At 35.2% G+C, this 20194-nt stretch overlaps 1 protein-coding gene and 1 long non-coding RNA gene across 15 annotated transcripts in view; one reads left to right on the forward strand and one right to left on the reverse strand.

The window, feature by feature from the left end:
• LRRC7 (leucine rich repeat containing 7) overlaps positions 1 to 20194 on the reverse strand; it is a 571260-nt gene that overhangs the window by 100216 nt on the left and 450850 nt on the right. For 5 of the 9 annotated variants that reach the window (XM_063800431.1, XM_063800437.1, XM_063800433.1 and 2 more), the window contains exons 16-21: positions 19871 to 19995; positions 17617 to 17865; positions 12619 to 12819; positions 4756 to 4867; positions 4364 to 4544; positions 1193 to 2873 (exon numbers count right to left, since the gene is read on the reverse strand). In XM_063800431.1, the coding sequence (XP_063656501.1) occupies positions 1193 to 2873; positions 4364 to 4544; positions 4756 to 4867; positions 12619 to 12819; positions 17617 to 17865; positions 19871 to 19995 (2549 nt within the window). Of the gene's footprint in view, positions 1 to 1192; positions 2874 to 4363; positions 4545 to 4755; positions 4868 to 12618; positions 12820 to 17616; positions 17866 to 19870; positions 19996 to 20194 lie in introns of those variants that run through there. The other 4 variants (XR_010153504.1, XM_054684254.2, XR_010153505.1 and 1 more) reach the window with 4 other exon arrangements.
• LOC104001191 (uncharacterized) lies at positions 2741 to 19871 on the forward strand. 6 transcript variants are annotated; one of them, XR_010153523.1, is made up of 8 exons: positions 2791 to 2979; positions 4191 to 4476; positions 6245 to 6407; positions 7439 to 7734; positions 9765 to 9855; positions 15811 to 15854; positions 18601 to 18737; positions 19621 to 19871. It is a non-coding gene; the product is annotated as an uncharacterized LOC104001191 (long non-coding RNA). The 6 variants fall into 6 exon arrangements; XR_010153524.1 differs by lacking the exon at positions 7439 to 7734 and having other exon boundaries at positions 2741 to 2979; XR_010153525.1 differs by lacking the exon at positions 6245 to 6407 and having other exon boundaries at positions 2762 to 2979; positions 7711 to 7734.

Genomic DNA, 20194 nt, shown 5'->3' on the forward strand with positions numbered 1-20194 from the left:
GAATGACGATGGTCAATTGAAGATAGTTCTAGAAAATGAGTACAGGTTTCTCTTAGAGAGATTCAAACAGGCAACAAAATGTAATTCTAGGCATCATATGATTTTTTTTTCTGTCCCTGATCCCTGCATATTACATGCTTTATTGTGGACACAATTTATTTATTTTTTCCCCAAGACAGAGTCTCACTTTGTCACCCAGGCTGGAGGGCAGTGGTGTGATCTCAGCTCACTGCAACCTCCACCTCCTGGGTTCAAGCAATTCTCCTGCCTCAGCCTCCCGAGTAGCTGGGATTACAGGCGTGCGCCACCATGCCTGGCCAATTTTTTTTGTATTTTAAGTAGAGATGGGGTTTTACCATGTTGGCCAGGCTGGTCTCGAGTTCCTGACCGCCCGCCTCGGCCTCCCAAAGTGCTGGGATTACAGGCATGAACCACCATGCCTCGCCTATTGTGACTCAATTTTTAACTGAACTAGAATTAATTTTCTTTTTTGCTGCAATATACATACTAATTTTTTGTTTGTTGTCTTCATAAAGACATCAACTATTTTTGTTGTCTGTAGCATAATCTGAATTTAAATATTTCTTTCTATATAAAAACCAACATTCTAAATGGCAGGATTTTTATTAAATAAAATAATGTGTAGGAGGGCATTCAATCCCTGCTTATTTTTCTGTTTCTTGTTGGGAAAATTATTGCTCATTAGAAATAATAACTAGTAGTCCCATAGCAGTAACTATGTGCAAATTTTATAAACAAATTAGGCCTGACTTTAATATAAGTGAGTCCATCCAGAAACGGGGGAAATATCCACTTTTTATAGGTTCAATAAAAATCATACTCTTTAGGTCACTAGAGAACAGTTTTGCGTCCTAGGAGAGGCATTTTGCCTTAATGGCTAGAAAGCATTTGAAGCACCATCCCCTCTAATGGAGTTGAATTCTTTCTTACTAACAATATTTGGGTTAGATTTGATGAATAATTCACCTGCAGGTTATGAACTCTCAAAGAGCATTTAGCCACATCCATGAAAAACTATTATGATCCATTTTCCCCACAATATAAAGATAAATAAAATACTGATCATCTAATTCATTCATGTAGTTCATGCTTCACTACATGTGCTTAGAAATGCCAATAAAGTAACACTAAAGGCAGGAGGGATATTCTTACAGAGAAACACCAGACATACCCTGTCTAACCGTCTAGCTTCTATATGTCTAAGCAGCTGTTGTCTCCAGTCTGCAGGCATTTTACCACAGCTCTCCTCTCCCTTCACAGGAGTAGGCCTCGTCTTTAAATCACTGTTATCTGATGGCTTGTCACCATAGTTACCCAAGTTATAGTCAGATGGTATTTTTTCCAAAAGAGCTGCCATAGTAGGCCTAGCTGAAACTGGCCTGGTTTGGGAGGCACCGTAACTCTCTGTACTGTAGCTTCTCGCAGACAATGGCCTCCTTTGGGTAAGGTTTTTAACCGGAAAACTTCCCGCCTGAGCTTTCACTTCTTGATATGAAGGGTGTTCATCTTCATACCTGCCATTCCTTTTCAGGAACTGGGACTCAGTCACTGTAACGCTGCTTTGGCGATCCAGCCCTCCCCTATATGGGGGTCTGCCGTACCTATCAGTTGGGGGCAGCTCATGAGGCTCATTGACCCTTCTAAACATGGCCATTTCTGTGGCGCTCACCAGGGAGTCGGCCCTTCTCAGGAAGCCCGCCCTGGCCCCTTGGCTTGCGAACTGGGCATTCACCACAGCATCCTCATTCACAGATGGCTGAGAAAATGAAAACATTTGCTCCATCGGTGGGTATCCTCTGTAAGCTCTAGGACTAATCAAATCCTTGGCGATGTTTTTGCTGGCCTGTTGCACGTACTCGGGATTGTGTTGAAAAGGGGGTGGTATCCTCTTTTCGGCTTTCACTTCCACTGATCCTTGAGGATTGAAGCTTTGGTCAAACTGATAGACTTTTTTTGTCATAGAAGCTTTTTGTTGTTGTGGCCCCTTACTACTTCCGTAGGTGAGCATCTCATCATCCAGCATTGGGACTGACTGGCTTCGAGACATACTGGACATACCATGCTCTGGTCCCAGCATCTTATCTGGTCGTTCGTGGCTTCCTAAGTGATCACTCCCAGAAGCATAGTTTTCTAATGGTATGTTATACACCTTATATGTACCAATGTCAATCTCATCGATACTCTGTGACTTTTTGAATTTATTAGACTTGATATCTTTCATTAGGGGGGAAAGCCTCTCTGTGCTTTTGCTAATTGAAATAACACCTTTAGAAGATTCCGGGCGGCAGTGGATTTGAGAAAAGACATTACTAAGACTCCTGTTGGGATTGGAATCATGATACTCCCATGGTACACCTGGAGAAAAAGGACTAGGTATTTCAGTAGATTCCTTTATATGTTCTTTCCTTTCAGGCAATGGGCTGGTAGTGGGGGTTGTCTCTAATTTGGAAGGAAAAGCGGTCCTGTCTTCAAACGGACTAGGGGTTCTGGTCCAATTCTGCCAAGGATTGGAAGGAGGCACTTCTGTTTCTGGTGTGTGTCTGTGTGTAGACTGCTCGAGTTCCAGGGGAACACCAACAATCCTGTCTTGCCTGATCAAAGGCCTGCGTCCATGCGAAGATGTGCTTCTAGATTTCGAACTTAAGAGAGGATTACTGTTGGCATTCTCGGCTGTGGTTTCCTCAGCAACAAACCCTGTGTTGTCATAATGCGAGCCATCAGTCCAGTTGTCAGTGAAAGTATCACTCATGGGCAGCCGGTCAGGACGCTGTGGTATATTGCCTGGGGGAACAGCCTCCCGCTGGCTGAGTAATGGCTTCGAATCAAGAGGCTGTGGGAAAGATGGTGCAATCCTGTGAACACAATGGGAAGAAGAAATTGAAAAGCACGAAGAGTTGGGTCTTTGGCAGAAAGAGAACAAGCAGCAAAGAGGGCCATCATCCTTTGTTTAACTGATCAGTAATCCTCACCTGACTTATGATTAAGATAGTATTATTATTTCATATTTTAAAAATCCATCCCTTTATCCTGCTTTAACTTTTATTTTTTCCTAGTAATAATCACCTTCTAATATACTATATAATTTACTTATCTATTACGTGTATTGTATCTTGTATTGTGTCCTCTGCTAGAATATAAACTCACAATGGTAGAGATCTTTTTCTCTGCAGGCCTAGACTAATGCCTGGCACATAGTAGGTATTAAATACACATTTGTTGAAGGAATCGATGAAGGAATATGTAGTTCTTAAGTAATGGTCTTGAAACCTGACTGATAATTAGAATCATATGATTCCTGATACCCATTCCTGGAGATTCTGATTTGGTACATTTCAAACTATTGGCTGAGAGTACCTTTCTTACAAATGCTTGGTGTATCTGATGAATCTAAATTGTCTTCAGATGACTTTTATTTGAAGGTCAGGTTTTGAAGACACTAAATGCTATTGTATAGGGAGCATATTCAGGTATGTTTTGTAGAATGTAAATTATATTATGACTTTAGATCATTGACATGTTTGTACCACTGACCATGTTATTTCTAGCAGATACTGAGATAATGCAAATAATGAATTTACAAACTGAAAGAGTTATGATTTTTATTATGAGCATCAATGATTAGGAAAAGTTACTCATGAATTACTAAAGAAGAGATTGCCAACAGTGGCAATATTATCAGTAAAATATGAGTAAAAGTTATTGACTACCTATATAACAATTTTAATTTGCTATTTGTAGTGTAAAACATAGCAACAAGTTACAAAATGGAATTAGAACTGGGAAAACATTGCCTTATTGAGTCACTTTATTGTGCTCTGTGTGTGGTTTTTGTTTTTTCATCTGTAAAATTAGAGTAATATAGAGGAGGAGGCATTTTGGAAAGATTAAGTACTTAAAAATACATCCTGACTTTTCCAGGTGGTGATAAAATTATGATGACGATAGCAATGAAAATTTATTGAACACTTACTCTGGACCAGACACCTAAGTGTTTTACTGGCATTTTATTTTAATTCATAATGCCATTTTGTATGTTAAAACATCCATGTCTCATCAATAAGTATCAGTGGGCAAACACATTTTTTTTTATTTTTTAAATTTTTTGTTCTACCATCTCATCCTGATAACTCCTACCATGTCTTCCTTAACCAATGGCCTCTCCCTGTAAGGTGGATTCATCTGTTCCTGGCAGTCCCAGGCGAACAACATTTGCTTACCTGCCCCTTCTGTCTTCTATGCCACTTGTGTGCCGAATACAATTCCAAAATTAAGAAGATTCCATTTTTTAAAAAGTTGCTGAAAATAAACGTTTGGGAACAAAAGGAGGGAATTCTAAACACACCTGTTACCCCACAAAGAATTATGTACTGCATCTTTAGCTGTTGTCTGCAAGGACCCCACTTTAACCCGGGTATTAGAGGATCCTGAGGAAGCCTGGGAAGGCGAGTAGTCTGAGTAAGTGCCTGAGGAAACACTGTTATTCAGACAGTGAGTTTTGTCAACTTCAGACTCATCAGTTGATTCTGAAATTTAAAGGGGAAAATGTTATAATGCTATGACACTGACAATTACACGGAAAAGCAAGTATGAAAAATGGAAACCATACCGATTAAGGTTAGAAATGCATATTTGTAAAACATTTGTATAGAATATGGTGTATCATAATTTACAACTGGCGATTCATCATGCACATGCATTTGTAGCATATTTTCCACATTGGGTTCACAGTGTTACCTTTTTTGTCCTTCCCTAGCAGAACAAGTTTGGGTGGGTACAGAGGGGTCTCAGCTAATGAAGGGTGAAGTTCCCCAATCCTCATTTCATTAGCTGGATGAACAAAAGAATCCTGAGAGATATAATAATACAGGACAAGGAAAGTAAACATTTAAACAATGGTTAACCAAAGTGGCAGTATCTTTATTTGGCTCAGATTAAAAAATGTGACTCTAGAATTCAGTTCACTGTGAGGCACTGGGAGAAATAAACCATATGTATCTCTGAGTTAAGCATTAAATTTTTTTTTTCTAATGTAAGTGAGTCCATTTATTCATCAATTTTTCTTGCATGTTGTTTATATGCCTGGCACTGTGCAATGAACTGTGGAGGTTCCAAAGAAAGACAAAATGTGGCTGGTGCCCTCTGGGAGTTTATAATCTAGTTGGAGAGATGAGCTATAACTCATTAGAACACCAGACTGAATTATGATAAGCCATATATGAGCAGTATGATTCACACAAATATGATATATACACATGTAATTGTTCTAAGTGGTTAACTCTAAGAGTTTTAAGAGGAAAGTATATCACTGACCAATTAAGATTTTTTTTTTTTTTTTTTTGGTGCATCCCTAGCTACATTACTTCACTGTCGGGTCCTATAAATCCTGCTCTTCCCACCGCTTTCCTCCTAACTTTCTATTGTATCCCAGGTGATCATCTCCTCAATTTCTCAAGTTCTATCATGTGTTCTTCCAGAGGTTCCTGGTTTTCTCACACCTAATCTAGCATGCTAAATCTTCATTCTATATCCCTTCTTTGAGTGTAACAAGCAACATCGATACACGACCATAACTTCATAATGACAAATAAACATGTAGAAACCCCAAGATTTTAAACTTCCACAATTCAAATTACTATTTTCAGTTAACCAGGCAGGGTGGAGAGCATTAGGGGAAGGTAAAATACCAAATTCTCACTTTCTTCTAGATACAAAAATGCATTATCTATGCCCATAAGTAGTGATATATATTTATGCATAGCAGCTATCGTTATGTCTTCTTTTCCCTTAAGATTAATTTTAATTCAAATGAGAATTTTCAGCTTTTTAATTCATTAGTATCTTGTGAGTTTGGGGCACTAATGTAAAATATTTAGAAATATTTTGTTAAATCAGAGAAAAAAATATACTTGAGGACAAAAATATTGTAAATTTAAAAAGTCCTGTCTTAAAAGTAATCGGTTGGTATAATGAACAGGCAGAAACTCTTACTATAAATTTTATATATTGCCAAGGACCCCCGTAGTGACATGCTCAGGTCTTTGGTTATTGCAGAGAAGCACGTCTTGATTTAAGTTCTATCTTTTGGGATTCTTTTGGGTTAGGCTTGTATGGAAATATTTGCCTGAAAAACCTGGGTATATCTGTTACTTGTTAATTTTTTAAATAGAATATTTCAATAAAAGAAAAGGGAAAGATCATTTAGTCCAACACTTTTGTTTTCTAGAGGCGGGTTCTGAGACTCAGCTTAGGCCTAGGTTACACAGATGATTAGACGAAGACCCAGCACTGCAGCAGGATTCTCCTGGGCTCCATTCCAGTGATCTTTCCTTACCTTGTGCTGCCTCCTGGTGAGCTCAGCTGTGAGCACACAAAGAACTTAAAATGAGGTATCAGATTGCAAAGAGGAACAGGAAAAGGAGTAGAATGGAAAATTCAGTAGTTGAAGAGGCTATATTTGCTACTCAAAGGTGTTCTATGTGATACTGTGTATGCCATATTGCCTATCCTAAGTAAAGCTCATTTTTCACACGGGCTTCACAGAGGAAAGATAACTACTCAACAAAAGAAATTAATCGCTGACTTTTTTTTTTATAAATCCTTTTAAAGAGGCCATATTTTCTTTATTTTGATTGATTTTGAAAATTATTTCAGAGGGTACATATTATTCATTTTGATTGATTTTGAAAGTTAGTTCAAAGATTTAGCATAAGAAATGTATGACAGTTTTAAGGTGACAGAATGGAGGATAAAAGCCTTTATATACCTTTGGAGAAATTTATAAGAAGATATGAGTTTGAGAAACAGTACCCTGAAAGGCATAAAATATGCTGACTTGCCAAAAAATTTGTTACAAGGTGTCATATTTTCATCCTATTTCTATTTTTATATTTTATTAATCAGGTCACCTTGGGCAAGTCAGTGTACTTCTCTGGGCATTATCATCATTAAAATAAAGGTAATCAGTAATAGGAATTAGTGCCAATTCCTGTCTAGTACTAACATTCTATGAATCTAAAGGTAAGTTATTTGTTGAAATAATAATTTAAAAATATTCCTATGATACCTAATTACAAGAATGGGAATTTTGTTTTATTCAAAAGAGAAACAAAAATAGAATAGAAACACAAAAAAGCAAACCAAATAGTTGTACAAGTACAGAATGTTAACATAATTATGGGTTTTGCTTTTTTCCCTTATGTTCTACACATTCAGTACTCAGGTCATCTTGTTTGTATTGATTTGACTTTCAAACTTGTATACCAAAATTATGACCGGAACTCTGCATGGTAGCTCTGGTTTGACCCAGGTTCAAGTTTCTGATCCTGTTTCAGAATTTCTATTGTGAATCAAAAACAGCCTTAGTGACCAGGAAGAGAGGATGATTATCAGCTAATTATGAACTTGTATTTCTTCTTAGAAGGACATTATTGAAACAAGAATGATGAATTTGCACTGATCTGAGTAGATTCTCTTACCCTTATGAACGAAGTGATGATGATGATGATGACAATGATGATAATGACGACAATGATGACAATGGCCATAAATTACATGGCACTGATTACATCTGCTGCGGTGCTGCTATGCTAAACACTCTATCTATATTATCCTTGTTAATTATTTAAAAGACAACCTTATTTTTTATCATTATGTGGTATTTATTTATTATCATCATTTTTTGTTCTGCAGATAAGGAAATGGAGGCTCAGTGAGGTAAAATCATAATTCTAAGTCACAAACCTAATAAGTGGTAAAGCCAAAATTTGAACTGGGATCTGTGCTACTCAAAGATCTATGTGATACTGTGTATGCTGTATTGTCTATCCTGAGAACAGCTCATTTCTCACATGGGTTTCACAAAGTAAAGTTAACTATCCAACAAAGGAAATAAATCACTAATTTTGTTTCTATAAATTCTTTTATAGAGGCTAGAGGAATTGAGTTCCTTTTGGAAAAGTGGGCAAAGTTTTGGGGACTACTTCTATGGGCAACGACAGAGGAAATTTTTGGTAGAAAACAGAATTTAGTGGGGATTCCATTGTAAGTACATTGAACCATATTTTCTTTCTGGTGAGGAGACAGAAATGAGAGGGAAAGAAAAGGTAAAATGTCCTTTTTCTCACAATTGCCCTTCCACTGTTCAAACTGCATCTTGGCTGCTACTGCCATAAAGAAAAGAAGCCTCAGGAAGAAGTCAAAGGAAAGAAAGCAAGCTTATTTCTGAGCTTTTGAGAGTCTAGGCCTAGCATGAATAAAAGTAATTTAAGGAAAATTTTGAGGGTAATCGACAATTCTCTGTTACTGGAAGAAAGATGTTCCTCTATAGAAAAAAACTGGGCTGAGTCCCCTAACAAAGGGAAAAATGCAGAACATTTTTGGATGGTGAACAGGTATCTTGGTAGTTACTTGCAGAAGGATTAAAGGAGGATGGGGAAGGAATTGGCACATAATTCTCTTGAAAAAGAAGAGGGAATTATTTACTGTAGGCTTCCTCTGTGTCAATAACTGTGCTTGGAGCTGTATATAAATAGGTGTTACCATATTTTCTGTTTTGTGCTTTTTTTTTTAAGATAAAGAAACCAAGGATCAGAAAGGTTTTAGAGACTTGACTTGTCAAGGTCACAAGGTGGAGCCAAGATTTCAATTCATGTCTGCTAGATTTAAAAGCCCTACCCCTTGATTCTCAAACTGTACTCTGAGGCACCCATGGGTGTTGTTGCAATTAACAGGGACACTGTGAGTTACATTAAATGTTTGAGGGAAACGAAGCAATAATTGACATTAGACAGACACTGTGCAAATGGCTAGCTTGAGGTAGCTCTCAGTTACAACATTAGATCGCACATTCTTTTTGATGAAAATCCTTGGCTGGGAGCGGTGGCTCACGCCTGTAATCCCAGCACTTTGGGAGGCCAAGGTGGGTGGATTATGATGTCAGGAGATCGAGACCATCCTGGCCAACATGGTGAAACACCGTCTCTACTAAAAATACAAAAATGAGCTGGCTGTGCTGGCACGTGGCTGTAATCCCAGCTACTCAGGAGGCTGAGGCAGGAGAATCGCTTGAACCAGGGAGTCGGAAGTTGCAGTGAGCTGAGATCGCACCACTGCACTCCAGCCTGGCAACAGAGCGAGACTCCGTCTCAAAAGAAAAAGGAAAAAAAAAAAAAAAAAAGAAAATCCTTGTGAAGCTGGGTTTTTGGTGGTTGCTGTGATAAAAAACCAAGTGGCATTTGAAAATCAATGATAAACAGAAATTAAAATTGTGGTGTCTACTATGATTCCTAGCTGTGAGAAGATAGGTGGTGTTTAACAGGTGCATGTATGCCATTAATATTTTGGCTTTGATTTCTTAAGAATAAGGTAAAAATATTATTTTCTCTTTCAACTTATGTGTATTGATTTTTTCAAATGACCACAAAGTAGGGCATAAATATTTACTAAGCTGTTTGGATATAACAACTTAAATGAAACTCCTAGGTATTTATTTTGGTCTAGGATCACCATAACATCACTGAGACGCTGTGGGCATTTATATACCAAGAGTGTATTGAACACATAGGTGATGAAGTGTGGATAGGTATCAATTAATTATTAATTCAAAAAAACTCAGAAATTGTCCTTGATTTCAATGAATATCTAATTGAATGGAGAGACAGACATGTTACCAGAGTCATTATACTGGACTATATCAATCATTCATTTATTCGACAAATATTTATTTTGCTCCTACTCTATCCTAGGCACTGTGCTAGACTCAGGCAATACAAGGATGGACAAGAAAGAAAGCATCCCTGCCTTCATGAAACTCACAGTCTGAAGTCAATAAACAAAGTAATCATAACTGTTCATTATATTTAATGTGACAATGTGACATGATAGAGGATATCAGAGGGTCCAACTGATCAGAGTGATCAGGGAAGGCCTTCCTGCTGAGGTGGCCTTTAAGCTGAAACTTGAAGGATGAGGAAGTGCTAGCCATATAAAGAGATCTGGGGAAAAGGCAAATGCAAACTGCACAAGGCATTATAAAGGAAAATCTCCCTGTCCTCCTTTTTCTTATGGCTCCGCCAGCCCTGTTCTTTGTCTGGCATAATGTATGTTAAAACTATTGGCATCTAGTTGGCAAAATAAAAGTGAGCAATAAATATTTGCCTTTCCTTTTTCCCCTTAGTTGCATTTGTAATGTTTTTACCTTATTTATTTTTTCCGTTTTCCACTTCTGGTCATGCCTACCTTTATTCTTTTTTTGGGGGGTTTTCTATATTTAATCACATGAATAAATATATCATGCAGTGTATAATACCCTCTTCCATATCCTTTGCAGTGTGAACTAATAACAATGATTCAAAAAATGGCACACAAGTGCAAAACATATTATAAATGTTTAGTATGCACTGATCAGCTAAATGCTTGGTTATCTGCATTTATTAAATCTGGACATTGAAAAATAGAGTGTGACCCTTTACTTTGGCTGCAGTTAATTTGAGGCAGGAGGATAATACAGAAAGCAACAGTTCCTCTTTGCTGTAGGATGGTTAAAAGTTAGAGAGAGAAGATCTAGAATCTCAATTTTAGATAAAGTATTGAAATTACCAGTGAAATTTCTGTTCAAGAGGAAAAGACTAGTAGAAGAAAGCTAGGAAAGGGGTGGTGCAAATCACACAGACAAATTTAAAGCTGAAAGTTGAGCTTTAATCTTAGCCTTAGCAATAAGAAGTCACTGTAGTGTTTTTAAGGAGGGCAAGGAAATGATTAGAATTCTTTTTTAGAAAGATCATTGACAAGGCAATGAGGAGGCTGGGGACAAGGGAAGCCAAAAAATGGGTATTTTTTTAATAGTAATGCAGGACAGAGTTGAGGGCTTGAGGAGGTAGAAATGACACACTTAGGTGAGAATGCACAGGCTTTGGTAATTATTTGGAAGAGATAGGAAGTGGAGAGAAAGAAGGAGAAAGAAATCAGGACATCTCTCGAATTTCTACTTGAATGAAATGGAAGATAATGGTGCCAGTGAGATCAAGGTCAGGAACATGAAAGCAAAAGCAAGTTTGCAAAGGAAACATTAAATCTAATTTTGGATTTGTTATGCTTGACCTGATTTTGAGACAGTTTTAAGATTTATTATTAAATTCATAACCAAAGTCTCATCTATCCCATCCCTACATGAAGACATTTTAGACTCTTATTTTATAGTAAAATTATCCAGCTTATAGATTTTCATGACCACCAGTTATTTTGATGTTAAACTGTGATTACAGGATATTTAAATATAAAACGTATATGTATGTATTTAGTGTGTATCTGCTAAATGTTGGTTTCCTTCCCCTTTATATTGCAGCGAGATCTTTGAGATAAAAGAACAGTCTGTTGCTTTACTATAATATGTGCATAATATTTTGGAAAGGAAAAAGTATAATGATACTGATTTTATAAGCAAAAAACAATGAAAATGAATGCTAATTTTTTTTCCCTTAGAAATCTAGCTGTATTCCCCTCCTCTAGGGTAGGTTGGTACCTCTGCTGGCAGATGTGCACACTATGCTTATTTTTGCTCAAGATCTTCCCTTTGCTTGGAATGCCCTCCTCCCTTTTCCTCTTTAACCGAATCACCCTACCTTTAATATACAGTCTAAACTAAACTTGGAGCATTATATTCTCCATCACTCAACTAACCATGTGATCATATTTTAAATAATATGCTCTTTAATTGTTTCATGTGTCTTAAGTGTATCGGCTTTAAATTATTGGGGTATTATAGACACATTTTATATTTCTTTTCTCTCTCTCACAGTGTTTGGCACAGTGTTACATATGCAGTTGGTGTTTAATAAATGCAACAAAATGATGCTCTGAGATGCAGATTTGTAAAAGAGTTTTGCCACTCTAGATTTTGGAGAAGTAGTTATGTGAACTTACAGATGTACTCAGATCAACTATGTTTCTAATGAAGATAAAAATATGATAACCAAATTAGCTGAAGAGTTGATGATAGAGTAGAGGTGGCATAAGTGTAGTTGAATTCTTTTCAGACCACAAAATCAATAAGGATGGATTTCTAACTCATTCTAAAATATAGGAATTAAGCTTCATGTGACTAGATTCCATAAATCTAAATTTCAAACTTATGTCCTCTTTTTATTGTTAATCGGTGTTTCCTAGAAAAGTTGTAACCCAAAGATAAAAACATTTTAAAAATTGTGCTCTAGATCTAATTAGGAATTTTATGAGATTTGCATAATAGAAAATCTTGGATTAGTCTTTCTTAATGATTAATACAATAAAAGTTTGGGGTAGCCAAAATAATGTCACTAATATGATATAACGCACTCACTGGCCAGGCCTTGCTGGGTGACGAACTTATTCATTCTGTGTGTATTGGAACTTTTGGAGCTATGTTAATGATTTTAGGCCATGAGGGTATCATTTTTTCTATGATTGATTAAATGCAACCCTCATAGTTTGAAAAAGTAGAGAGATCATTTATATTTTAGGAAAAAAATGCACTTATCAAGGAAGATCTATTCAGTTAAAAAACATATTTAAAATTCCAAAAAATCCAAACCACACTGGCAATTACCAATAACCTTCAAATACCTCCACTGTAATCTCCTTTGGGGCTACCGGCCACTTGTGTTCATATTTTTCTTTCACAGTTTGCTCCGTGTTAGCAGTTGGATTTGAATTCTCAACACGCACTCCATGGCTTGGCTTACCCACCAAATTTTGAACAGATTTTACCATATTCTTTAAATCCTCTGGGTAAGGAGTTGGATATCGTTTTAGGTTTATTTCAACCTAGAAGTTTACAAAAAGAAATTTAACATAAAAATAACTTCAGCAAGCATGTTCACAAAACTATCCCATTTTATATTCAGTAGTATAATCAAATGCAATACAGTGAGTGTTGAGCTGGCTGAGAAACTCTGTTATAGAGTAGGACGCATAGTGTTCTCATATTCAGCCTTCTGGGACTTCTCACCCCTTCCCACCCTTCTAGATTATAAACTAATTTTGAATCATATTCTGTCTTTAGACCTACCCTATAGATGGCTGAAATAGCAGTAGGTCAAAACACTTAAGTGATTGGTAATTTGAAAAATTTAATCAAGTTATAGCAGCTGCTTTCTTACTTTAGACACTGTTCTCTTCCCTATTTTAATATTTATAAGTAATAATGTTGATATTAAGAGTATCTTTTGAGTAGCAATGCAGCTGATGGGAGGAGACCCCAAAAGCTTTACAAGTAGAGTTGCATGTTAAAAACTGGGGAGTTGACAATATCTGCTGCCCAAATAGGCATTAGCCTTCTGTTAGTTAGTGTGTTATATCAAAAGGTAGGATAGCTAATTCTCATTAATCCCTAAGGGAAAAAAATGCTTCAGGGTGGTTTTTATATTTACTTTTTACCCTAAGAAAGTAACATGCTTCTTGAGTAATATCTTATAATGAAGAGAAATTAAAAATTGGGACCACTTTCAAAGATATTTTAGGTACATGTGTAAATTTTGGCTTTTATCTATCCAGCTACTTATTTCCATTCTTGAATTCATGTTAGGTTATCAATCTAACTTTTGGGAACACATGTTAATGACTATTAGCATTAAATTTAGAGGGAGAAAATATGAGACATTCCATATAGAATATTTCATCATCACGGTACTTGTTATAATATATTTAAAATAGAATAAGTTCAAGTTGTGCATGCGAATTAAAAGGGTCTGGGAAAAAAAGGATTTACTTGGCCTGGCTTGTTCCAACAATCCTGTTTTGCATCTGAGTAGAATCAACTTTACAAAATGAAATGATTTATGTGATTGTGGTAGGTATGTATCTGTGGAAAGTGTGTGTGGGGGTGGGAGGGTAGGAGGAGAGAAGGTGAAAGAGAAGCAGTGAAAGGAAGAGGAAGATTGGAAAAGGGAGAGAAAGAGTGAGGGGCACATCCGCACCCACCCCCACACACCCATGTAATTCATGGGATGTAAGAAAACTATGATGGTGATATAGATCTGAAAACTATGAATGTGAATTCAAACACTTTTGCCCATCTGCAGTTTTAGCAAATCCACCAACTGTGTTATTCTTCTCAACATTTTGTCTTCCTTGTGGCTCATTTTTCTCATCAAATACTGGAATTGGACTTCACTAGATGACTTCTAACATTCCTTCTAATATTAAAGATATAAAATTATTATTCCAGTAAATATTTGGAAAACAAATTAAAAACCAGATAATTTTGTTAATGTAAGTGCTGTTTAAATGTAGTTTAATCTCTTTAAACTCTCAAATAAATAAGGATGACATTGATAATATATAGAAATATAGCTACAAAAATATAACCCAAGACAAAGTTAGAATTGACAGAAAAAAAAGTGTTTAAGTTGTTAGATTGTAGTATAAATAAATCCCAGGGTACTTAATTTGTAATGTATTCTTAAATAAACATAAAAGGAATGATATGACTACTAGACAAAGTCCATTGGGATGCATGCATTCTTAGATCTGTTGTTTAAGTTGGTATTAGAAATGTTAATCACAAATTAAGTATAATTTTTAAATTATATCATTGAACTTGTTTAAAAGTACTTGACATCAAAGTCCTAGAAGTAAAAAAAATTACATTAAAAATGTAAGTTGTAGAATGCTATGACTATCATGCCAATTAAGAACATTTTATTTTTTATAACCAGCTGTATGTGAATAAAAAATAAGCTAAAGTAGGGCATTAAATTAAAATTCTATGCAACTTAAAAAATCCCCAACATGAAAACTACACTTAGAAATTGAATGGAAGGCAAAAGAAATGTGAAGTGTTCTTCCTTAACTGAATTAAATACTTCATTGAATAATGTAATGTATTTTTTATTAGATGCTGTGTCCCATCTGACACAATTAGATCACTATTTGGCATGGTACTAATATTTTCTGGTTATTTTATAAGCAAGTACATGTGATATTTTGGTCACATCACCAGAATATGTTTGAATATTTTATTCCTGTGACAACATTTAAATCTAGAAATAGATTTACTATGCATTAATGAAGCTTAAGCTACACACCTCTTCCAAAGTCTTGTGAGGGACCCTATTATTTACATAGTCATTTTATATTCTTTTCCTGAAAGAGGACCCCCCCTTAAATTGAGGAAGTTCCAGGTCTTATAAAGCTTGGATTTGTTTCACCTAAAAAATAAGCTCCTTGCTTCTCACTTACTAGCCTACTAGCAGAATTTACTGGCCTTGGAGTCAGAAGATTTAAATTTAAGACATAGATTTATTCCCAACTAGCTATCATCCACTAATCTTTCTGTTGTTTCTACTCATGTAAAATGGAAATGATAATATATTTCCTACAAATTTGAGTTAATCTGGAGCTAAAATGTGAAAAATGTGAAAGTTCTTGGAAAATCTGTAAGTTCTATGCAGAGATGAGATACTATTTCTAATGTCACATTTTACTTAATGTATTTTAAAAATCTGGATTCCTTTGGTGATCTTGACTCTACTCTGTATATGTCTAAACATAATATCTGTAACTGTCTGGATCTTTTTTTCAATTATACATAGCAACAGTTATTTAATTCAGTATCTCCCATGTTCCAGTCACCATGATAAATGTTTTACAGGGATATTTAATTTATTATTAATTATTTATGTAAACATTATTATTAATTCTATAGGTTTAAATATAAATTAATATTTATACACTAAAAATAAATGATTAATAATTAAATATTATATAATTAATTATTATAATAAAATCTCACTTAAGTTTCACAACCCATTGCAGCAGCTGTTGCCACTTTACAGAAAGAAAAGTGTGGCTCAGACCATGTAAGTAACTTGCCTAAGATTACATAGCTAGTAGATGCAATATTCAGGCTTAGGTCTTTTGACTCCAGTGCTTATGCTACACAAGTGTTACTTAGCTCAGAGTGTGGGTGCAGCACATATTTGTACAATATTGTGGAAGAAATACTGTAAGTTTAAAATGTGAATTTCTCTGAGTTAAATGGCAAAATAATGTCTATTTTTTTAAATAAAGCTAAGTAACACAATATTTTATAATTTTTAAAGATGAAACTATAATTTATCATTGTATTATGTTTGGAAGTTCTATGCAAGCATATTTTATGCCCATTTATAGATTGCTTTGCTTTATTTTTCATTGGATATATGCAGTGCATCAGAAGTGAATAAACATGATCATAGACCCAGTTATACTAATAGTTAAGTAATACCCAAATATAAGAGCAATTTCTGTATATATCTAAATATATAGACTATAAATGTTCTCTTATTCCAGCATGAGATAAAGTATATAAATTCATTTATTATACACATAGGTAGGAAAATCAATTATATTCTTGCAAAACTGTGTTGTGTTGATCACTCACTATAAAGTATTTGCTCAGTTCACATATACATTTTATTAAAATGCAAGATTTTTACTAAAATATTACTTTAATTTTGAAAAACAGAAATTTTCACAACCTCCTTTGTATCTTAGATCTAAATAAAGTGCAGTAAATGCAAATAGCAGCTGCAAGATGTTGGAGACCCCCAAAAATTTAGCAATAAAGAATCACTTAAGGTTAATAGCTAGGGCATTTAGAAATGATATCTTGAATTCACACAGAACTGTTTTTTAATATAATATATTATGTAATATAATATATTATATTTCACATCATGATCAAATTATAATTTGATTTGATTGTAAATTCCAGTAAGAGAAATATTAGTTAATACTTTGATCATTGATTGTTAAATATTATATTACTTCGAGAAGTAGTTGGAATGTTATACAAAGAAAAGAAACTTATAGCAATTTTAGTTAGGAAAATGCATTCTCAGCTTGCCTTATATTGTAGCAAAAATATAAGACAATGGATAAGTATCTAGTCCATTACATGTGGATAGTAAAGTTTACAAGACATGCAGTGTTCTTTCATATTCCAGTAAGACATGTTTTTCCCCCCATTAACCTCTTAAAACACCCAACCACAGAGATAAGGAAGCCCTATTTGCCACAACTCCCGATTCAATCTTCTCTTACAGGAATTCATACGATTTGTGTCTTCAAATTAAAGGAAATTGATGCTTTTCAACAGATGTCTATCTTTGTGCTTAAAGGCCACTCTCAGCAAATCTCAATTTAAATCTGATGCTATTTTAAGAATTAAGTTTTAGCTATTTAATCTCCCCCAGAATTCACATTATAAAAAATGTGCATATATGTGGAGGGGACAATTTAGAATGTATCAATAGTGTCATCAACATTCTGCCCAACTATTGGTATTCCCACACTTTAAATTAAAGAAAAAAAAATAAAGCACCCAACTCAAAAACCATGCCAGATATCCCACCAATAGGCACCTCACATTGATATTCCCTCCCCTCTGACTTAGTCCTCCCCACCCCATTGCCAATGTCAATAAACAAAATGTTAAATTGAGATAAAACACTGGCAATTTGAAGGTTTCTATGTGATCAACATTTCTTACCCCAAATCATGCAGAACATACCCCATAAACCACTGTTCCAAGGTTGCCTCTACATGGGAGATTCTCCTACCCCAGACACCTAGGCCTACCTGTCTGCCACTTAGAGAGGGAAGAGTGGTGGATTGTGCTGCAACTGGCAATGGAGTACACATGCTCCTTTCCTGCTGGAGGCCACTTATACAACCCCATGCCAGCTGTGGGTCATTCTGGGGGACGGGCATATCTTGGATCTGCTGATCACACCTGGCCCATGGTGTGCAGCAATCGCCAGACAGTCTGGCAGGTTGGAGAGTAATCCCACGCTGGCCCCTTTCCCAGGGGGCTTGGCAGGAGAGATCCTGTGGGAGAAGGAATCTCCATTTTCTGGGAGAAAGAGGAGCACTGTAGCAATACTTTCACTTTATCATTTTTCTACTCTCTTTTTCTTTCACTCTGAGTTATGCATTTAAAATAATGATCATAAAGTTAGTTTTAAATCCATGTATAAAACAGTACTAATTTTATATGATGCTAAAGGGTCACAATTTCTTCACACAATGCAGCATTCATACTACACTATACAGACTGTAAGTAGGGCATTATACTCTAGTCCATTTGAAAGTTGAAAACATAGGTCAATGGTTCCTTTTTAAATTTCATGTAAATTAAAGGTAAAATGGTGCTGAATTTAATGTACATGTAATGAACCAGAAAAGTGTGATTAATTTAGTGTAAGATTACAACATATGCTATTCATCATACTTCCATGATGATTTATTTAGAAGTTTGTTTGTGCTCTAATTTGTCCAATAGCCAATGGCATTGGAAATATTCAAATTAGTCAAAACTGAGTAGTTTGAGATTTTGAAACACACGTTGTTTCATTAATACATAAATAAACCAAATGTAAATAAACACAGAGAAAAAACACTCTAAAGTATAATGAACCTACTCTGATTATAAACAAACTTGAACACATAACACACAAACAGGGCTTCTAAATAACTGTAAGTATTTACTATATTTTACGTTTTCATTGACACATATACCAGAGTATATTAAATGCACTTTCTTCTTGCATTCTTTGAATACAGAATTTCAGGAAGAAGCATGCAATTTTTGGTAATTCAATGAAATATAAAGATGAATCAGAAGTCCGGTATAGAATGCATCATCCATTGGTTCTGGATTTAACATACGAAATCCGTAAAAGAACTGAAATGTTCTGAAGGTATGTTTTCAGTTTAGCATTATTTTTTCTAGGAATTCACAAGTTCAAAAAGATGTCTCTTTGGTTGTTAGACAGCACTAATCAACTATCTAGAGACTTTTTTTTAAAACCCAAATCTTTAACAAAATTGTTATTTTGGATTTGGGAATCCATTTTGGGTTCTCTGTAACGATATTGGTAGGCCTTGCCAGTAAGTGCTCATGTGCTGATTTAAGAAATAAAGTTTAGAAAATGTGGAAAGGAGAGGACAGAGACAAACATAACACACAATCTAGCTTTATTAATAGAACACATATGCAATTATAAAGGTAATTAGTCACTAAGAGTGAGAGCTGTTAGTAGCCATGATAGAAAAAGTACACATACAATGTTATAAAAAGTAAATGAGAGATTCAAGATGTTGCCATGCCAACATGAAAATGTGATGTTGAGAAAATCTAAATCAATTCTGATGATAATTAAAAATGTAAGTAATGGAGAAATACACATTTTAAAATTCAATCTTGTTACTTGACCTAGTAGTCCCTATAAAAGATCTTTTAAAACATACTTTGAGGTAAAAAAAATTGAAGTTATGTTCCCTAAGGAACATCACCTGCCATTAGGCACTAATCTTCCTTAAAATTTGTTCTCATATTTAAGGAAACTCATAAATTCTTCTTGAATAGCCCAAGGACACAGAACTTTTCAGAGATTTTAATGCCAATGTAACATATTAATCTGTTGGCCCTTCCAGAAATGTTTATTTTGGCTTTATTCAGTCTGCATGACGCTTTGCTCAGTGATTAAAAAAAAATCATCTTAGTGTGTAGCATGTCAACAATGAAATAAGGTTCTTAGATGAAGTCTATCACACAGATTTTTTTTTTCTACTTTCCCTCAGCTTGAATCTCTCTCATGCAGTTATTCTGTTGGATGAAGTGGCATTTCAAATTTGCTCACTCAGATTTGGGACATTAGTCTCATTCTGAAGCACACCAATGCTTCCAGAACTACCAGCATGCTGTAATGAAAGGTACCGCCACGAGACTTGAAGAAGTATCTGACTTTGTCCCAAAATCTATCTGAATAAGAACAACGGACAAACAAAAAGATAAGGAGAAGAAAGAGGAAACAAAAGCTAAAAGGTTCACCTTAACTTTCCCGGCATTTTCGTCATCTTCTTTTTTGTCTTCAAATTCAAAGGCAACAGTCATGCGTTGTTGTCTCTGCTCTTCCCACAGTGTAGGGTTAAAGCTGTCACTGTCTGACTGGAAATCTACAGTTAGATTCCAAAGTATTATTGCTTTTTTAAAAAACAATTTTACACAAAGTATTTAATACAGTATGCAAAAATGGTGATAGATACTACAAACAAATACAGAAATAAAGAAGAAAGAAATAAAGAAAAAAAGAAAGAAGGAAAGAGAAAAGAATAAAATTCCCTTGATATTTATTACATGGTCTTTTGTAATCTT

Source organism: Pan troglodytes, chromosome 1, assembly GCF_028858775.2.
Source record: "Pan troglodytes isolate AG18354 chromosome 1, NHGRI_mPanTro3-v2.0_pri, whole genome shotgun sequence".
NCBI classification, from domain to species: domain Eukaryota; kingdom Metazoa; phylum Chordata; class Mammalia; order Primates; family Hominidae; genus Pan; species Pan troglodytes.